We start from the raw sequence: 15351 nt of genomic DNA, 5'->3' as shown, positions 1-15351 counted from the left end.
ATTGTCAGGTCCCATAGAAGCTGTATTCTTGGCCTTGGAGAGAGCTGTTTTAACCTGTGCAGCAGTAATACTGGGTGCCTGGCAATCTACTGGTATTGTGATTGGTCCTTTGGGGGGGGGGTAAAGTTGGCACTGAATCTGTCGGCCAGTATACTGGCAATATCTGTTGGCTCAGCATAGGAGGTACCATTGTACAGTAGCTCAGAGAAAACCTAGGTATTGCCATGGAGATTCTTTACATAACTATAGAAGGCCTTGTGGTTGTCTTTACTATCTGCTGCAATTCTGTTTTCATAGCTAGCTTTAGAGGATTTGATGAGGGATCTCAACTTTTTGTTGAGGCTGATAAGGGAGTTTTTCCAGTCTTGGGACTTCACCTTATTCTGCATCAGTTTCCTCCTTCTGTTGTATAGTTTGTTTATGGCAGGGGACCACCAGATTGGCTTCCTTTTTGTTGGAGGAGATCATTTTGGTTCTATTGGGTATGGCGAGATCCATGCATTTGTACAGTGCATTGGTGTATGATTCGGCAGTCATACAACTATTCTCCATTTGCATGGGTGCCATGAAGTTAGCTACCACTGTTTTTAGGAGCCCAAAGTTAGCTTTGGAGAAGCTTTTTATGGTGGTTACCTTTGCGGGGTGGGGTGGGAGGGATGTAGATTTCCAAGGTAAATTAGTTTGTGGTCGGATCTAACCAGGGAGGAGATGACTATTGGTATAGAGCAATGGTCACCCATGTTAGTAATGACCAGGTCAAGGATGTTGCTACCTCTAGTAGGGGTAAGAACGAGCTGGTCCAGGGCACTGGAATTAATGAATTCCAGGAAACGTTGGGCAAGTGCATTGGTACATGAGTAGTTTTCCCAGTTAATGGAGGTGTAGTTGAAGTCGCCCAGTATGAGAGTGTTAGGTTGGACCCTAATATTCTCCAGGGTGCTTAGGAACATGGACTGTGAGTCTTGGGACATGGTTGGGGACCTATAGCAGACTATGACCTAAATTGCTGTCTTACCCAATGTTAGCTGCACCTGAAGTATCTCTGATGCATTATGTTGGGCTACCAGTCTGGAGGTGTGCACATCCTTTATAAATATGGAAACACCACCGTCTTTGAAGCTTTGGTCCGAGTTCTGGGGCCGAAAGGTGTGGAATGAGTGACAGCCTGGTAGTGCAGGAGTACTTTCTGCTGCCTTGAACTAGGTCTCTGTTAGAGCACAAATGTCGATGTTCTCCATTTTAAGGAGTGCTTCGAGGGAGTGTATTTTGAGATTTAGACTTCTAGCATTGAGCAGCATGAACTTCAGATTACATTTGTTTGTAGCTGTTACGGTGGTAATTTGGTCTTTGGAACACTCCCTAAAAAAGGCACTATAGGGGTGGCAAGAGCCTTGGCCAGTATCCAGAAGCCCAGGGGTGACAATGCAGGCCATCTCTGGCAAAGCATCAAGGTCTGTCAATCATGTCATCTCAGGCAGACAGATACTGGATCCCCTTAAAATGACACCAGAAACTTAGCCAATTGTTGAAATCAATAATTTTCTGCTTGTACTGTGGTATCATTCTGGGTGATGGTAGGATGCTGCTCAGGGCTAGGGTCATACCCGCCTGGGCTACATAATCCGAGAGCTCCTCCATGTCTCTCTTCATGTAGTCCAGGGAGGTACATCTCAGATCATTCACACCGACATGGTCAATGAAAGAGTCATATTTGTACCCATTAGTGAGGGATTATTACTATGTGCGTTATGTGATGGATCCTGTCACCTGACAGGCAGCTGACTGTTACTTTCTCCTTATTCAACCTAGTGAGGGGGACATCAGTGTGCCTCACTATCGAGTCACCTATGACTAATGTGTTAGTCATGCTGTTTGCCTTAGGGTGTTTGGTCGAGTGGCATACTATTTAGGAGAGTTGTGTGTCTTGTGATTAGTGTTGTGTTGTGTTGTGGTGGTCGAGTGCGTTTCTGCCTTGGACCTCTCTACTGCTTGGGTAGATTTTTATTGACAGCCTCCATGAAGGTGGGTGTGTGGTTTGTGTTTTTATGTGAAGGCAGTGCTCATGTGTGTTCTGGAGGGTTATGTGTTCCATGTGGTGTGGTGCAAGTGTTGACCTTCTCCTCTTGACCAGCTATAATGGTCTTGGCTGGAAAGTGCAAGGCTTCTAATTTGGATATACTAGTGCATCTCTCGCAAGTCTGAGTATTGGGAGATAAGAGGAGAAGTTGTCTGTGTACATGAGGCAGAGTTGCTACATTGCCTCAGGATGCCCAAATTCACCACATTAATAGGAGAAAGCATAGAGAACTGACCTTCGACATGTCTGGAGGGGTGGGAATTGATAATAAGTACTGGATCCTTGTAGAACGTTTAGTGCTGGTAGCACTTTTGTTTGCTACAATAATTGCTACAAGAAGTCTGGTAAAGTGCTAGACTAATAAGTTAGTATAACTGCAGGAGAGGAGAGAACTAGTAGATCTAGGGGACAAATTGAAGAGCAGACTTTGGCACTGATCAGGAGCTTACAAACAATCCTGGATACAGCAAGTCTGTATCTGGACTAGACTAGTTACAGGAAAGGCAAGAAACAAACACAAATGTGGGCTTTTAAACCAGAAAGTTGAGAGAGATGGAAAACTGCCAATAAACTACAATTCCTGGACCAGAAACCACTCCTCTTGTGGTAGATAGGGTACCTAGTGCTTACCACTCCCACTGATCAGCTAGAAGGCTTCCCTCCAACAAAGAAAGGCTTGGGGGGCTCAGAAGCTTAGTCTTGGATACAGCAAATCTGTATCTGGACTATACCAGTTACAGGAGAAGTGGGAAACAAGCTCAAATGCAGGCTTTTAAACTAGAAAAGTTGAAAGAGATGGAAAAACTGCCCAAACGGCCAATAACTACAATTTCTGGGCCAGAAACCGCTCCTCTTGTGGTAGATAGGCTACTTAGTGCTTACCACTCACAAGCCAAGTGTACTTCTATAAAGACAGATTTTTGCATGTAGCCCTTTTGCATCAAATACTTTTAGAATACCTATTTTTTATATATTTTTAACAATAAGACTGTTTAACAAATGACAGGAGATTTAATTTCCAAGTTGAGGAATGGACTCTTGGAATGTTCTCTTTAAGGAATTTTGGACATGTTTTGAAATTATTACAATGTACTTTATGCAAAATAAAAGAATTGTAAGGACAGTTGTTTTCTGATTAATAAAGGAATAAGTAGATGCCTTGATTGTCATGTTGCATAAAGAAGGTTTTGAAAGATAAAGGAACCTTAGGCAAGGGTATATCTTTGGGACCTGATGGTTACCCTCTCAAAATATTTTTTGTTCAGGGATAATTTTTTTTGTTCAGCTTGTTAAAATTAGCAACTTAATTCTTAACTCTGGAAATTTGGAGAGGGGCATTATTAAATTTCAGAAGCAAAAATCAGCAGACTGGAAACTGGATAAAATTATTTAATAAACACGTTTATTATACTTTTGAAATGTTTTTGAAAATACTCGCTAGGATTTAGAAAGTCTTACTGTGGTATGGAACCCTTATCATGGAAGGTTTTTCCATTATGGTAAGACTTTCTGATTCTTAGACCTGTCTTACACTATGATTTTTCCCTTAAGGTAGTTGGGGAGTCGCTGATAATATTTAGCTATGTGCTCCCCTGGAAATGTTTGTGATACCAACTATAGTTGGCTAAGCAATTAAGAGAATTACTCAGCCAAATAAAAGTTAACTCTAAGAAGAGTGAGGGAAAAGTGAGTGCTGTATTTTGATTGTGGTCATCCATTCGCCCCTATGGGAGCACTCAGGTGCAGGTAAGTGCAACAGAGACATGGGGGTTGGAGTGTACTGGTGTGTGCGCATGTCTCCAGGGTCAAGAATGAGGCTTAATGAACATACATGCATGCATACATGCACTTGTGTGTGTGTGTGTGTTTCTGGTTGTCTACCCGAGTCAGTAGTGAAGATAGGGCAGGGTGAGAGGGGCAAATGCTCTGGGTGCAAAGTGTTTGGGGCTGGTGGGCAACAATCAGCTCATTCTGATTGGTCTTTAATGCAGTACCAGCTTTTAAAAGCCAGTATTGCATTTGTGGTCAAAACTGAATGCTGTACCACTCTGTGTGTGGTCTAAACTGCAGCAACTGCTTGTTGCATTGGCAACTGTCATAACTGTTTGTTACAGTTTAAAAAAAGAAATGCTTTTCTTAAATAAAATATGTTAAAGGAGGGTTGGGGACAGGGCACAGAAATGACACCTAAATAGTTGGGGCAGGAGGGGAAGGGGCATGTCATGTATCTGGCTACCTTGTTGGTGTGCCAGTAGGAGGAGCATCTCTGTTTTTTGCTAGGGGAGAGTGTGCATAAATGTAACTGTAATAAGCTGATCATTTACAGCTTATAACATGAAGGGCCTTTTTTTTTTCCTCTTCATTTGAAGAGCTGAGAGAGTGGGGCACTGGCTCACAGTACCGGAGGGAGGCACTAACTGACCCAGCTATGCTTCTGGCCTGAGTAGTCACAATATGGTGGGTAGACACTGTCTTCCGGGGTCAAGTGTATATGTGTGTGTCTGTGTGTGTCTGTGCGCTTGTATATGTGTGTCTGCCAGGTTGGCGACAATATGGTAGGTTGGGGATCAGGAGTTTGATGTGTGCATGTTTGTGTACACATGGGTGACTGCCTAGTTGCTTGCTTAGTGCAGGTGGAAAGAAATTCTCTGAATTTCAGAGAGTACCCTTTTTCAGTTTAAGATAAAAGCAGAACACAAAGTTCATAAGGTTTAAATAGAAGAAATGCCCAGTCAGTACACAGAAGAGCAAAAGACCAATCAGTGTCAAAGCATTATTAAAACAGCCAAAGCTTTTAAAAGTACACTGATATTTTTATTTTAAAAATAGTACTAAACTTTACTTTTATTGCAAGTTTAATGTCTGTAATTGACTCTGCTGTCTGAAATTCAGATTTTAAAAGACTGTTTTGAATACCCATCTACTTAGAATAATTAAAAATATCTACAGCATAGTACTGAACACATAGTCAATAGCATTTTCACGCATATTTTAATGACTGCATAACAAAAATTAAATTGTGTAATTTCAAAAATGCAGTGACATATGTGGGGTAATGCACTGAACAGGTACGAGGTGCAGATATGTAAGTAAGGGGGCATGGAGCGGTGCAGGCATGTAAGTAAGGGGACATGGAGCGGTGCAGGTATGTAAGTAAGGGGCATGGGGAGGTGCAGGTATGCAAGTAAGAGGGCATGCTGAGGTGCATGTATGTATGTAAAGGGGCATGGAGTGGAGTAGGTATGTATGTAAGTAAGGGGGCATGGAGGGGTGCAAGTGTGTAAGTAAGGGACAAGGAGGGGTGCAGGTATGTAAGAAAGGGGGCATTGAGGGTGCAGGTATGTAAGTAAGGGGGCATGGAGGGGTCTAGTTATGTAAGTAAGGGGGCATGGAGGGGTCTAGGTATGTAAGTAAGGAGGCATGGAGCGGTGCAGGTATGCAAGTAAGGGGGTATGCTGAGGTGCATGTATGTATGTAAAGGGGCATGGAATGGTGTAGGTATGTAAGTAAGGGGGAATGGAGAGGTACAGGTATGTAAGTAAGGTGGCATGGAGGGGTGCAAGTAAGGGACAAGGAGGGGTGCAGGTATGTAAGAAAGGGGGCATTGAGGGTGCAGGTATGTAAGTAAGGGGGCATGGAGGGGGTCTAGGTATGTAAGTAAGGGGGCATGTAGTGGTGTAGGTATGTAAGTAAAGGGGCATGGAGCAGTACGAGTATGTATGTAAGGGGCATGGAGGAGTGCAGGTATGTAAGTAAGGGGGCATGGGGAGGTGCAGGTGTGTATGTAAGTAAGGGCGCATGGAAGGATGCAAGTATGTAAGTAATGGGGCATAAAGAGGTGCAGGTATGTAAGTAAGGAGGCATGGAGGGGTGCAGGTATGTAAGTAAGGGGACATGGAGGGGTGCAAGTATGTAAGTAAGGGGGCATGGGGTGGTGCAGGTATGCATGTAAGGAGGCATAGAGGGGTGTAGGTATGCAAGTAAGGGGGCATGTAGGGGTGTAGGTATGTAAGTAAGGGGGCATAGAAAGCTGCAGGCATGGAAATGAAGAGGGATGAAGGGGTGCAGGTATGTAACTAAGGGGGCATGGGGAGGTGCAGATATGTAAGTCAGGAGGCATAGAGGGGTGCAGGTATGTAAGTAAGGAGGCATGGAGAGATGCAGGTATGTAAGTAAGGAGGCGTGGAGGGGTGCAGGTATGTAAGTAAGAGGGCATGGGGAGGTGCGTGTATGTATGTAAAGGGGCATGGAGGGGTGTAGGTATGTAAGTAAAGGGGCATGGAGTGGTGCAAGTATGTATGTAAGGGGACATGGGGAGTTGCAGGTATGTAAGTAAGGGGGCATGGAGGAGTGCAGGTATGTAAGACAGGGGGATGGGGAGGTGCAGGTATGTATGTAAGTAAGGGGGCATGGAGGGATACAAGTAGGTAAGTAATGGGGCATAGAGAGGTGCAGGTATGTAAGTAAGGGGGCATGGAGGGGTGCAGGTATGGAAGTAAGGGGCATGGGGAGGTGCAGGTATGGAACTAAGGGGACATGGAGGGATGCAGGTATGTAAGTAAAGGGGCATAAGGATGCAGGTATGTAAATAAGGTGGAATGTGGAGGTGCAGGTATGTAAGTAAGGGGCATGGAGGGGTACAGGTATGTAAGTAAGGGGGCAAGGAAGGGTGCAGATATGTATGTAAGAGGGCATGGAGTGGTGCAGGTATGTATGTAAGGAGGCATGGACGGGTGTAGGTATGTAAGTAATGGGGCATAGAGAGGTGCAGATATGGAAATTAAGAGGGATGAAGGTATGTAAGTAAGGGGACATGGAGTGGTGCAGGTATGTATTTAAGGAGGCATGGAGGGGTGTAGGTATATAAGTAAGGAGGCATGGGAGGGGTGCAGTTATGCAAGTATGGGGGCATGGAGGGGTGCAGGTATGTAAGTAAGGGGGCATGGGGAGGTGCAGGTATGTAAGTAAGGGGGCACAGAGTGATTCAGGTATGTAAGTAAGGGGACATAGGGAGGTGAAGGTATGTAAGTAAGGAGACATGGTGGGGTGCAGGTATGTAAGTAATGGGCATGGGAAGGTGCAGGTATGTATATAAGGGGACATGGTGGGGTGCAGGTATGTAAGTAAGGGGGCATGGAGAGTTGCAGGTATGTAAGTAAGGGGGCATGGAAGGATGCAAGCATGTAAGTAAGGGGGCATGGGGAGGTGCAGGTATGCAGGTAAGAGGGCATGAAGGTGCAGGTATGTAAGTAAGGAGGCATGGTGGGTGCAAGTATGCAAGTAAGGAAGAATGGGTTGGTGCAGGTATGTATGTAAGTAAGGGGCATGGAGGGATGCAGGTATGTAAGTAAGGGGGCATGGAGGGATGCAGGTATGTAAATAAGGTGGAATGTGGAGGTGCAGGTATGTAAGTAAGGGGGCATTGAGGGTTACAGGTATGTAAGTAAAGGGGCATGGAAGGGTGCAGATATGTATGTAAGGAGGTATGGAGTGGTGCAGGTATGTATGTTAGGCATGGTGGGGTGTAGGTATATAAGTAAGGAGGCATGGAGGGGTGCAGGTATGCAAATAAGGGGGCATGGAGGTGCAGGTATGTACATAAGGGGGCATGGAGGGGTGTAGGCATGTAAGTAACAGGGCATAGAGATGTGCAAGTATAGAAATGAGGGATAAAGGGGTGCAGGTATGTAAGTAAGGGGGCATGGGGAGGTGTAGGTATGCAAGTAAGGGGGCATGGAGAAATGCAGGTATGTAAGGGAGCATGGAGGTGTGCATGAATGTAAGTAAGGGGACATGGAGAAATGCAGGTATGTAAGTAAGGGGGAATGGGAAGGTGCAGGTATGTAAGTAAGGGGATATGGAAGGGTGCAGATATGTAAGTAAGGGGGCATGGATTGGTGCAGGAATGTATGTAAGGAGGCACGGAGGGGTGTAAGTATATAAATAAGGGGGCATGGAGGGGTGCATGTATGAAACGGGGAATGGTGTGGTGCAGGTATGTAAGTAAAGGGGCATGGAGCAGTGCAGGTATGTATGTATGTAAGGGGGCATGGAGCAGTGCATGTATGTATGTAAGGGAGCATGGAGATGTGCAGGAATGTAAGTAAGGGGACATGGAGAAGAGCAGGTATGTAAGTAAGGGGGGATGGGGAGGTGCAGGTATGTAAGTAAGGGGGGATGGGGAGGTGCAGGTATGTAAGTAAGGGGCAGATATGTAATTAAGGGAGCATGGGGTGGTGCAGGTATGTATGCTTGGAGGCATGGAGGGGTGTAGGTATATAAGTAAGGAGGCATGGAAGGATGCAGGTAAGGGGGCATGGATGGGTGCAGGTATGTAATTAAGGGGGCATGGAGGGGTTTAGGTATGTAAGTAATGGGGCATAGAGAGGTGCAGGTATGGAAATGAAGAGGGATGGAGGGGTGCAGGTATGTAACTAAGGGGGCATGGGAAGGTGCAGATATGTAAGTAAGGGGCCACAGAGGGATTAAGGTATGTAAGTAATGGGGCATAGAGAGGTGCAGGTATGTAAGTAAGGGGCCACAGAGGGATTAAGGTATGTAAGTAAGAGGACACTGGGAGGTGAAGGTATGTAAGTAAGAAGGCATGGAGGGATGCAGGTATGTAAGTTAGGGGCATGGGGAGGTGCAAGTATGTAAGTAAAGGGGCATGGAAGGGTGCAGATATGTATGTAAGGGGGCATGGAGTGGTGCAGGTATGTATGTTAGGAGACATGGTGGGGTGTAGGTATATAAGTAAGGAGGCATGGAGGGGTGCAGGTATGTAAGTAAGGGGGAATGGAGAGGTACAGGTATGTAAGTAAGGGGGCCTGGAGGGGTGCAGGTGTGTAAGGGGGCATGGAAGGGTGCAGGTATGTAAATAAGGGGGCATTGAGGGGTGGAGGTATGTAAGTAAGGGGGCATGGAGCGGTGCAGGTATGCAAATAAGGGGACACAGAGGGATTCAGGTATGCAAGTAAGGGGACACTGGGAAGTGAAGTTATCTAAGAAGGCATGGAGGGGTGCAGGTATGTAAGTAAGGGGGACTGGAGTGGTACAGGTATGAAAGTAAGGGGGCATGGAGGGCTGCAGATATGTAGGTAAGGGGGCATGGAGGGGTGTAGGTATGTAAGCAAGGGGGCATGGTGGGGTGTAGGTATGTAAGCAAGGGGGCATGGAGGGGTGCGAGTATGTATGTAAGGGCACATGGGGAGGTGCAGGTATGTATGTAAGTAAGGGGGCATGCAAGGATGCAAGTAGGTAAGTAATGGGGCATAGAGAGGTGCAGGTATGTAGGCATGATGGTGTGCAGGTTTTAAGTAAGGGGCATGGGGAGGTGCAGGTATGTATGTATGTCAGGGGATAAGGAGGGGTGCAGGCATGGAAGGAAGGGGGAATGAGGAGGTGGAAGTATGTAAGTAAGGGGGCATGGGGAGGTACAGGTATGTATGTAAGGGGATATGGAGGGGTGCAGGCATGTAAGGGGGCATAGAGAAGTGCAGGTATGTAAGTAAGGAGGCATGGAGGGATGAAGGCATGTAATGGGGCATGGGGAGGTGCAGGTATGTAGGTAAGAGGACATGGAGGGGTGCAGGTATGTAATTTAGGCGGCATGGAGGGATGCAGGTATGTAAGTAAGGCAAAATGGAGGGATGCAGGTATGTAAATAAGGGGGCATGGAGGGATGAAAGTATGTAAGTAAGGTGGCATGGTGGAATGCAGGTATGTAAGTAAGGGGGAATGGAGGAGTGCAAGTATGTAAACAAAGGGACATGGAGGGGTGCAAGTATGCAAGGGGGGCATGAAGGGGTGCAGGTTTAAGTAAGGGGAATGGGGAGGTGCAGGTATGTATGTATGTAAGGGGATATGGAGGGGTGCAGGCATGTAAGCAAGGGGGCATAGAGCGGTGCAGGTATGTAAGTAAGGGGGCATGAAGGGATGAAGGCATGTAATGGGGCATGGGGAGGTGCAGGTATGTAGGTAAGAGGACATGGAGGGGTGCAGGTATGTAAGTTAGGGGGCATGGAGGGATGCAGGTATGTCAGTAAGGCGAGATGGAGGGATGCAGGTATGTAAATAAGGGGGCATGGAGGGATGCAAGTATGTAAGTAAGGAAGCATGGTGGGATGCAGGCATGTAAGCATGTAAGTAAGAGGGAATGGAGGAGTGCAGGTATGTAAGCAAGGGTACATGGTGGGATGCAGGTATGTAAGTAAGGGGGAATGGAGGGGTGCAGGTATGTAAGTAAGGGGACATGGAGGGGTGCAGTTATGTAAGTAAGGAGGCATCGTGGGATAAAAGTATGTAAATAAGGGGGCATGGTGGGATGCAAGTATAAAAATAAGTAAGGGGGCATGGAGGGGTGCAGATATGAAAGTAAGACGAGATGGAGGAAAGCAGGTATGTAAATAAGGGAGCATGGAGGGATGCAAGTATGTAAGTAAGGTGGCATGGTGGAATGCAGGTATGTAAGTAAGGGGGAATGAAGGAGTGCAAGTATGTAAACAAAGGGACATGGAGGGGTGCAGGTATGTAAACAAAGGGGCATGGAGGGGTGCAGGTATGTAAGTAAGAAGGCATGGAGGGGTGCAGTCATGTAAGTAAGAGGACATGGACAGGTGGAGGTATGTAAGTAAAGGGGCATGGTAGGATGCAAGTATGTAAGTAAGGAGGAATGAGGAGGTGCAGGTATGTAAGTAAGGGGGTATGGAGGGTGCAGGTATGTAAGTAAGAGGGTATAGAGAGGTGCAGGTATGTAATTAAGGTGGAATATGGAGGTGCAGGTATGTAAGTAATGGGGCATGGGGGTGCAGGTATGTTCAAAAGGAACCTTGACAATTGGATGGGAGAAAGGAAATTCACCCCAGGGATCACGTAAGTCGCCCTGCTAGACAGGGGTCCAGAGAAGTAAATAGTGTGGGAAGAAATAGCCAGGGAATTGTTATGGCTAGGCTTGTATAGGCCCTAGGGCTGATAGCCTAGTACCAACCTATGAACCTATAAGTAACGGAGCATGGAAGGGTGCAGGTATGTAAGTAAGGGGGCATGGAGGGGTGCAGGCATTTAAGTAATTGGGCATGGAGGGAATCAGGTATGTAAGTAAGGGGGAATGGGGAGGTGCAGGTATGTAAGTAAGGGGGCATGGAGGGATGCAGGTATGTAAGTAAGGAGGCATGGGGGGTGCAATTATGTAAGTAAGGAGGCATGGGTTGGTGCAGGTATGTAAGTAAGGGGGCATGGAGGGATGCAGATATGTAAGTATGGGGGCATGGAGGGATGCAGGTATCTAAGTATATGGGGGCATGGAGCGATGCAGGTATGTAAGTAAGGTGGAATGGGGAAGTGCAAATATGTAAGTAAGGGGTCATGGAGGGGGTACAGGCATGGGGAGGTGCAGGTATGTAAGTAAGGGAGCATGGGTTGTTGCAGTTATTTATGTAAGGAGACATGGGAGTGTAGGTATATAAGTAAGGGGGCATGGAGGAGTGCAGGTATGTAAGTAAGGAGGCATGGAGTGGTGCGTGTTTGTAAGTAAATGGGCATGGAAGGGTGTAGGTATGTAGGTAATGGGGCATAGTGATGTGCATGTATGGAAGTGGAGAGGGATGAAGGGTTGCAGGTATGCAACTAAGGGGGCATGGGGAGATGTAGGTATGTAAGTAAGGGGGCACAGAGGGATGCAGGTATAGACATGAGAATTTGCAGGTATGTAAGTAAGGAGGCATGGAGGGGTGCAGGTATGTAAGTAAGGTGGCATGGATAGGTGCAGATATATAAGGGGGCATAGCGGGATGTAGGTATGTAAGTAAGGGGGCATTGAGGGGTGCAGGTATGCAAGTAAGGGGGCATAGAGGGGTGCAGTTATAGGTTCATAGGTTCATACTAGGCTATCTGCCCTGGGGCATTTATAAGCCTAGCCCGATTGTGTTTGGCTTACGCCACCCCTTGATTTGAGTATACTGTGCCCTTTATAAAGTTTAGTTTACTGTGCCTCTGTCTAATAGTGACACGGAAGTAATCCCCGGGACAAACCTACGATCCCCCATCCACTCATCAAGATTCTTCTTGAAGAGAGTCAGTGAGGTGCTCTGCCTAACATGAATTGGGATTCTATTCCAGAGCGAAGGGAGCCTCTGGGTTATGAATCTGTCCCTCCAGCATGTTCTATTTATTTCTGTGCTGAGGTTCAAGTCCCTCGAACGCGTGGCTCTAAGGGATTTAGATTTACTGAGGTGGAGCATGTCCATTAATTCTTTGTTGGACATAGCTTTATATGTCAGGCATAGATTGCCTCGAAGTAGGCAGTATGCAACTGAGTAGAGCTGGAGTTTTTTTAACCGAGCAGCATATGGCATCTGTTTGAGTCCCTTGATCCCCCTGGTGAGGTACTTTTGGGGTCTTTCTAATTTCTGCAGGTGTCGGGTAAGGTACATCCCAAAGGGGGCATTGTATTCTATGATGGGCCTGATGAGGGATGAATAAAGGGGCACGATTACCTCTCTTGATCTAGATGTGAATCCTTTCATGATGAGGTGGGCTACGTAGAAGGTCTTTCTAACTACTTTGGCAATGTGGTTGTCAAAGGAGAGATTGCTATCAACTTGGGTCCCCAGATCCCTAATTACTTTCTCTGTACTTAATGGGTTACCACCTATGTGGTAATTTGTGGGGACATTGTTTTTGCCAAAGGGTATGACTATACACTTTTTGGCATTTAGCTTTAGACCATGGCTCTGGCACCAGTTATCCATCTCTGCGAGACCTTTTTGAAGGATGTTTGTGTCAGCTGGAGAGTCGATTATGGCACCCAGTTTGCAGTCATCTGCGAACTTGGTGAGCCATAGTCCTCCCACGTATGTAAGTAAGGGGGCTTGGGGAGGTGCAGGGAGGTTTGCTTCCTCAAAAAAAAAAGAAAAGTCCTATGAGTGGATAGACATATAAATAAAAAGTCAGGTCTGTCAGATATACCTGCAGGAAACACCACTGTGCAGTCTCAGAGAGATCCCTGAAGATATTACAGTAGGAGAGGAGACAGAGACACTGCTAGTTTGTTACTGGCAGATGGGTCTATAGACGATCTGTGAACCATAATAGATGGCCATGTGGGATTCACAGTATATTACAATTGAGAGAAGTGCTTGACCTGTTCTACCTAAAGATGTCACCAGTCACAAAATTATGGAAGGCTTAGTTGCAATTGTTTGTCATTTCCATTTAGAGACATCAAATGCAGATAGCCATGCAACATGTAAGAATATTCATGTATTCATTAACCTAAGGAATATCTGCTTGACAACAAAACCTTGCAATACAATATTTACTGTATATGTAATCTAGATTTAGGTTGGCATGCCTCTGGTCCCATATTTACAGTTGGACTATTATAAAGTTTATTTTCCAGGGATGAGTATAACAGAACATGTGTATTTTGGAACAGCCCCTACCAACTTATCTTTGATCAAGGTTTAAGGGCAGTGCATACTCCAGTTCCCTTGGAATCTGAAGTAGGAAAGGGTCTGATTATGAAGGCTTGCATACTTCCTCATCTGTATATTCAGCAGAAAGAAGTTCATCATTTTGGTTAAAGAGAAAACCCAATGCATCTCCTTCCTCTTAATGTAAATTGTTCTACAGTTTAGCCCATTATCCATGTAACACAAGCAGCAAAACACACACACACACACACACACACACACACACACACACACACACACACACACACACACACACACACACACACACACAATTGCAATTGGTATATTCCTCTTTTCATTTATTCTGTAAGGCATACAGTGAATTTTTGGCTCCCAGTTGCTTTTTAAGTGCCATATACTGAGATTTTTTCCTTGCATTAATATTCACAACTATGTCCTCAATGAATATATGTCCTCTCCTTGCCCCTTGGCTTCTATATGAATCACCATGAAATCATTGTTTAAATCTGTCAATCAAAACATCTAAAATTCTGAAGCTGAGCCTAATGAATCACTAATCATTGCTGCACCGGCATTTTGCTCGGCTGTGACTCTTTTTGCTGAATTATAGTGGCTGGATAAAAGTGTTTAACATTTGCATAACTCTGTGTAATATATGATAATTTTTAATGTTTTTTTTTTACCCCTATCAGCAATATCATACAGCAAAATAACAGATCAGCCATAGTTATATCAGTTCCTTAAGCAAGTCTTTTAGTGTAATGTTCACAAATTACCCTTAATACCGGTGTAATTTTTTTTCTTTGCCTTGTTAACATGTAGTCTGATGTATGCTGAGGTTGTGCAGGACTGTACATGGTGGAGATGAGAGATCAGATGACATATACATTCATTTTAAAACTGACATATGATAACACTTTGGAGAGATGATGTATTTTCTGCAGCATGCTCCTTCTTCCAGACAGTTTGAACATAGTGGAGCATCCCATAACTTACTAAAGTTTACTGGTCTGTTACAAATGACAAAAGTGTGATCCATCAAAATAAGATTCAGTGCATCCTGTTTTGCTGGATAGTTCAATTATTTTAAAGTGTCTTGGAGAGCATGCATTTCCCAACATATGGGACAGCCCTCAACATCACCACCCTCCAACTAGATATAATTTACTCCCAGGTCATAATACTCAAGGTAGGTTATAGTCACTTGGCAGCAGCCCTTTTGATATCACAAAATACTCAGTAAAATGAATTCAGAGAATCCTGCTTCATTTGATTTTATACTGCACAGTTATCATGCTCCAAGAGATTACAGGTTTAGTTTATATCATTAAATAATGTAACATTGCTCAAATCTCTTTGCTAAGTCATGTGACTTTCTTTTCCATTCTTTAGGATCTATTGTATAACAGACATAGACCCAGATCATCGTAAACTAACCCAGCTGGAGGCCGTACTTCGTTCCCTAAATGGAGAGGAAGCTGATTTAGAATGTGAGCATTACCAGAACTTTTGTAATATGTTTTAAAATGCAAATATTGACAGAATTATCTTTTGCAGATATGATTACTATTCATGTCAAATACAATGACCTCTGAAGTGTGGTTTATGACCTAGCATAAAAAGGGTATAACATGCACACAGTATGATACATTACATAAAGGTCAAGGATTGTGCATGTACAGGTACTGGGCAGTAATAGTTTAAAATACCAGAAAGGATGAAAAAGAAAAAGCAATAATATCATCAACAAGGCAATGAATACTTTAACGTGGACAGTGCAGACAGAATGAGCTTAATAAGAAGCTAAAGATTTCTGATACGAGTACTCATAAGCACTCTACC

The 15351-nt window shown here is 44.9% G+C and overlaps 1 protein-coding gene across 4 annotated transcripts in view; it reads left to right on the top strand.

Moving 5' to 3' along the window:
* CACNA2D4 (calcium voltage-gated channel auxiliary subunit alpha2delta 4) overlaps positions 1–15351 on the top strand; it is a 2573275-nt gene that overhangs the window by 845915 nt on the left and 1712009 nt on the right. For all 4 annotated transcript variants that reach the window (XM_044087505.1, XM_044087506.1, XM_044087504.1 and 1 more), the window contains one exon: positions 14902–14999. In XM_044087505.1, the coding sequence (XP_043943440.1) occupies positions 14902–14999 (98 nt within the window). The remainder of the gene's footprint in view (positions 1–14901; positions 15000–15351) is intronic.

This window comes from Protopterus annectens, chromosome 11.part0 (assembly GCF_019279795.1).
Source record: "Protopterus annectens isolate FY-2018-M chromosome 11.part0, PAN1.0, whole genome shotgun sequence".
In the NCBI taxonomy this organism is placed as follows: domain Eukaryota; kingdom Metazoa; phylum Chordata; order Ceratodontiformes; family Protopteridae; genus Protopterus; species Protopterus annectens.
This window is presented reverse-complemented; position numbering and strand designations above follow the sequence as displayed.